This window comes from Zonotrichia leucophrys, chromosome Z (assembly GCF_028769735.1).
Source record: "Zonotrichia leucophrys gambelii isolate GWCS_2022_RI chromosome Z, RI_Zleu_2.0, whole genome shotgun sequence".
NCBI lineage: Eukaryota > Metazoa > Chordata > Aves > Passeriformes > Passerellidae > Zonotrichia > Zonotrichia leucophrys.
This window is the reverse complement of record NC_088200.1, coordinates 43,232,735-43,238,177: the sequence shown is the minus strand read 5'-3', so window position 1 is coordinate 43,238,177 and position 5,443 is coordinate 43,232,735. Positions and strand designations below refer to the sequence as shown.

Sequence of the window (5,443 nt, the reverse complement as noted above, 5' to 3'; positions counted from 1 at the left end):
CACAGATGGCCTTCTTTGATAAGTACAATTATTGGAGAATAAACTGCATAGTGATAATTCATTAGTTCTGAGGTCTTCATATGGGGTCTGTGAAAGATATATCTGGATACAAGTTTGTCTACATCAGATGTGCTTCCAAAATTACAAGATATTGAATTGGACTGTATACATATAATCCATTTTAATGATTTTATCATCAATCATGGTATGATGAGACTATTTAGCTCAACAGAAGGCAAGTAATTCAAGCACTGCCCAAGAATTATTTTTAGGCATCAACTAGCAGCACAGATAATGTCCATTAATGACTGAACAAACTCCAGCTTTGAAACAAATGAATAATACCATTTTGCATTTGCATAGCACTCATCATCTATAGACCTGACAATTTTAAAAGGATGGGCAAACATTCACAATGACTATTTCTAGTGAAAACAGAATGTCCTGAATAAATTGCTACTATGAAGGTAAACTAAAGCCTGCTTGAAAGATACTGCTGCATATATATAAGATTTAATAACTAGAAAACAGTGAAAACATGTTATGCTTATATGAAAGGGCCATCAGGCAGGAAAACAAGTTTTAGAAAAGAAACAGCATTTTTTTTTGTAGAAAGCTGAGATTAGGTCTATTTGGAACATAATGACTATGTACCCAGTCAAATGCCAGTAGTCAATTACTGGTCTATGCAGTCAATGTCACCACAAAGAGACTTGCAAATGCTTGCTATTTTTAACTTCAGAATGACTATCTGAGCTTGCTGTCTGAATTGGGATGCCTTCCTGAGAGCCTAAGCAGAGAGGCTAAGGAGAGACCTGCTGCCTCTCCACAGTTATATAGGCAGCCAACTTCAAAACAGATTATGGTAGTACTTAGATATTGAAAACCACGCCCAGATGTACCACATCCCATATCTTACCACTTTTGCCTCGTAGAAAGCAGCCATAGATATTATAGGCATGAAGGAGCAGTGTTAGACTGTCTTAGCAGAACTAGAGCTGGCATGCTGCTTTTTGGTCTCATCAGATCTTAAGTAACACCATCCCAACCCCAGGAACTAGAACTGGCCTGACCTAGTAGTGAAGAGAGCTCTTTTATCAGCCTTTGGGTTGCAGACCAGCTTGCAGAGTGACTTGCTGACACCATTTTGCTTCAGTCTTCTTCCCTACCCTTCTGTAAATAATAATTTTTACATTTACATCTGAAGGTCTCAAAGACTTCTCTTCTTGCTGTATGTTACAGGACAGGAGTGGATTCTGATCTTGAAGAGGCTTTTTTCATTGCCATTGTACTATAATGTAACATTAGCAGCAAAACATTTCTATATACATGTCAATACTAAGATTTTTATACATTCTTTGTTAACAGTTACACTGCACCCAGGCCAGTTTAGTTTAGATAGTCTGGGAAGCCAAATCATTCCAGTTCTACAATTTACTTAATTTTTATCTGTGCATCATCAGAGACATCCTTAGATGACCTGCAAATACGTATCTTGCCTCAAAAATTTCATGTTTGAAAGACATTGCTGGATAGTTTTGAGTGACTGTTACCAATACACATCAGATAAAAGGTATTTTAGCTACAAAAATCAACTGCTTCAGTTCAAATTGTTGGAGAACACAAATATGATGTGTGGAATCAAAATGCAGTTCTAGGCAAGAAATTAATTCCCTGAAAATCAAAGTAAAGTAACATCATACATCTAGTACACACAATTTTTCAAGAATAATACAAACTTTCGAGTCTTCTGATAGAGCTTCGTAGAAACAGGAGCTGTGAAGATTAGCATACCTAAATAGCAAATTATCTGAAGCAGAATTTCTTTTTTGTACTTTAATATTGGCATCAATGTTTGCAATGTTTATCGAAAATAACTTTTCTTTCTCCCAAAGCTTTTCTCTATATGCTGTTCTAGTAGATTATTTTTTCTTACATGTTGCATAACATGGTAATTATGCAAAAGATGCCTCTAATAGTTTTTAGGTAATTCTGTTGAGACTTTGATAGCTAGAATTATAAATACCTATTTTTAACACATTTTATTTAAATATTCATTTATCATTATCACTTGACAGGATGTCTGGAGTGGCTTTGGTGCCTGAACAGGATGTAAGAGAATCTTTGAAAACCCAGGAAGCAGAGTTTCTTCACCTTAAGATCTTTTGCTCTGTGCTAGTGACATGTCTGTACTCCAGCAGCTGCAAACCTGCTGTGAGGAAGATGAAGTGAGGACTAGTGCTTCCTGACAGATTCCTCTGACTGTCTGAGCAACAGTCTGTTAGTCATGCAGACCTTGGGTCATATCCTAAACCTGAAAGTCCAAAGTTAGACTTAACTTTTGAAAATACAGTCTCCAGATTGAGCTTACTGTTTCAGCAAATGTTTTGCCTTTTCCTATCATAATGAAATAACACTCCCTGTTTTGACAGTCTCTGGCTGTATGGAATAGAAAGTCAAAATAAACAATGGAGACCACACTGAACATTCTAATACACAACCTCAAATGTTTACTTAATTCCTCAGCCTAAACTAGACACCTTATCCAAACATTTCCCCCTGTTGACTCCTTCTGTCCTCCACAACATCCTGGGTTACTAGATTTCAGATAGGAGCTTCTAATACACATAACTCAGATTGAAAGCAGAGTTTCATTAGCACAAACTTCACTATCATAATTGTAATCTACAGTAAACGAATGCAATTAGCCCCACCAGGGTCTCTCCTGAGCCCTCCTCTCCTCTGCCATAACCTCTTGTATAAAGCTAGCATACTACATTCATTGCAAAAGCAGCAGCTCTACAAGGTTGCCCTTTCCAGGATCATGTCACTGCTTCTGCTTCAGATGTTAGTGCTCTCATGTCTTGGAGCCACAGAGATACAGAGAAATTCACAGCAAAGGAAAAGCAGAGCGCCATTTCAGCACTTTCTCTACCTGAACAAAAATCAGTTTGAAAGCCAAAGTTCTCCTGAGTGGACAAGTGAGAACCCAGTAGGAGTTGAAGAGACCCTGAAAGTACCAAGCTTTTTTGTATCAATTCCACAGACAGCATCTGGAAGTGAGAAGAAAGAAGAGAAAAAAATGTCCAGATTCATACTTCCCAGTGCAGGACTCCATGCAGACCAAAACCCAAGAACCTGGGTTGCATCCAGAGAGACCTCTCCTGTGGAAAACCTCTCTCCACCCCATTATTCCAGCAAGAGAGAATCTGAAGTTCCCTACAGAAAAGATGCCAAGAAATTCTGGGACCATTTCATGTTAAAGAAAAATTCAGCATCTGAAGAGGTTGTCCTGCCAATCAAGACCAATGAAATGCACCAAGAAAACTGCAGAACCCTGCCTTTTGCCCAGGTAAGAACACGTATCCAAGATCAACAAATATGCCTTTCCCCCATCTCTTGTAATCAGCAACTAAAGGGACATGGGTTATTTAAGTAACTTAGTCAAAGGCCTTCAGAACACTTGATCAAAAGTGGCTGAAAGACTCTGATGAAAAAGTTTAGTCTGATGAGGCAAACTGTTGAACTGCAGCACTGGAAAGCCGCAGACTCAATTTTTATAGAGTTATTTATTATTTTTATGCACAGATATTCAACATGGTCTAAGCAGGAAGGAAATTGACGAGTAATTATCCATTCAATAAATATATATCTCAACTATTTGTACATCTGAATTATAACTTCTCTCTCTTTTAATATATACATATATGTATAGATATACATGTGTGTGTGTGTGTGTGTGTGTGTGTGTGCGCGCGCGTGCATATAGAAACTCTCAGAACAAGTATTTACAGGAAAAGCTGGTTGTTCTCTTACACCTAAGCAAGGATTGTTTTCTTCTGTATTAATTAGAAAACCAATGCTTATGTCTAACTCTATGATAAGAATTTCAGAGAACTGGTAATTTATCCCATGCATAGATGAAGCCATTCTGCCACATTGTAACATTAGGACAAGCAAACAGTATAGGTAAAAGTGCTGTATTCCTTGTAAATCACCATCAATTCTCAGTGTTTCTGTAACCATGTAACCAATTCTCTGTCCTTTCTGCCAAGGACTACGTCTTTTCACATCCAAAACTAAATTTATTTCACACAGACATACATTCATACAGATGTTGCCTAGAAACCTGTACTATTTGTTCTGAGAAGGAAAAAGTGCAGTAGCTTTTTTGGTTTTTTTGTCCCCTTTTTTTTTTTTTTTTTTTTTTGCTCATTCCTTCTAGCAAAGTCCATGGAGAAATTTCTGCATCAGAAACATTAAACTTCTTTCTGTTTCAGGGTGTTACTCATAACAACTGTGAGAAGGTGACAGTGCAGAACAATCTGTGTTTTGGAAAATGTAGTTCTTTTCATGTTCCTGGTTCAGAAGATCATCTTTATACCTTCTGTTCACGTTGCTTGCCCAGCAAGTTCTCCATGAAGCGCCTGGATCTCAACTGCACTGATTCTGTTCCAGTGGTGAAAGAAATCATGATTGTAGAAGAGTGTAAATGTGAAAGTCGGAAGATTAAAGACCCTGTGATTGGGACTCTACTGTCAGACTTTTATGAAAATATACATGAGCACAATTAACTTGCTCAAAGAACCTCTTAACTTGATCATAAGAATTTGCCAATGAAAAACAAGTTGACATCACTCCAGTACATATAAACATTAAAAATGTAGACTTTCTACATGATTTCTGTTTTAACAATACCTTCACCTAAAGTGTAACAAATGTTTCCTTGCAGCTGTTAAGGAAAATGAGGTGAAATTACTGGGCTTATGTGTAAAGGTCTTTAAAAAGGGAAAACTAAAAATTTTCCACTCTTCCTATCATTGTTTGTTGGATGCTAGTCAACAAAGACTGAATTAACATGAAAAACCTGAATGTTGACTTGTTTTCTTTGCCTTTCCTTGTGAGGAGTGCCAATATAGCTCTATTGGCAGCAAAGATGAGATTTTAGTCTATTCCCTACAAAAACGGGTCTACTTTTGCGGCTAGAAAATGGCTGGAGAGTGTAAAACATAAATGGACATGAGGTACATAGAAAGCTGCGACTAGTTAATGTCATGCTGATTGAGCTCAGTTGGAGTTCAGTTCTCATTGAACTAATATACCACACAATTTACACCAATAGATAATGGCAAGGGGTATTTTGCCATAGAAACCACTTGCTCTCTTTTCCACACGCCTGCATTCACTCTGTACCTTCATTTTTACTTCAGGTGTTCAACTGCAGAAAGAGAAAAAAAAGCCATACTCCTACAGAAAACATCACAGATAAATACAGTGTTGTTATTATTTAAATTCACTGTGGAAAGACAATGCACATTTTCCAGTCTGATGAATTTTTACATTGTAACTGAATCTAAGATAAAATTTAAATAATGTTCTCAACTCTTAGACTAAAGCAGAAAAGGCATTTGTGTGACAGAAAATCTGAGGAGGGCTTTATCAT

The 5,443-nt window shown here is 37.1% G+C and overlaps 1 protein-coding gene across 1 annotated transcript; it reads left to right on the top strand.

Moving 5' to 3' along the window:
* The first annotated feature begins 2,824 nt into the window (after positions 1-2,824).
* On the top strand, positions 2,825-4,574 carry CER1 (cerberus 1, DAN family BMP antagonist). The gene is made up of 2 exons (XM_064736759.1): positions 2,825-3,352; positions 4,281-4,574. Exons 1-2 carry the CDS (start codon positions 2,825-2,827, stop codon positions 4,572-4,574), a joined length of 822 nt encoding a protein of 273 aa, XP_064592829.1.
* The last annotated feature ends 869 nt before the right edge of the window (positions 4,575-5,443 follow it).

Bases quoted from the DNA above. Each gene is read 5' to 3' on its own strand.
- CER1 (XM_064736759.1), top strand. From the start codon at position 2,825: ATGTCACTGCTTCTGCTTCAGATGTTAGTGCTCTCATGTCTTGGAGCC. The intron at 3,353-4,280 runs GTAAGAACACGT...TTTCTGTTTCAG, and splicing joins GAACCCTGCCTTTTGCCCAG to GGTGTTACTCATAACAACTG.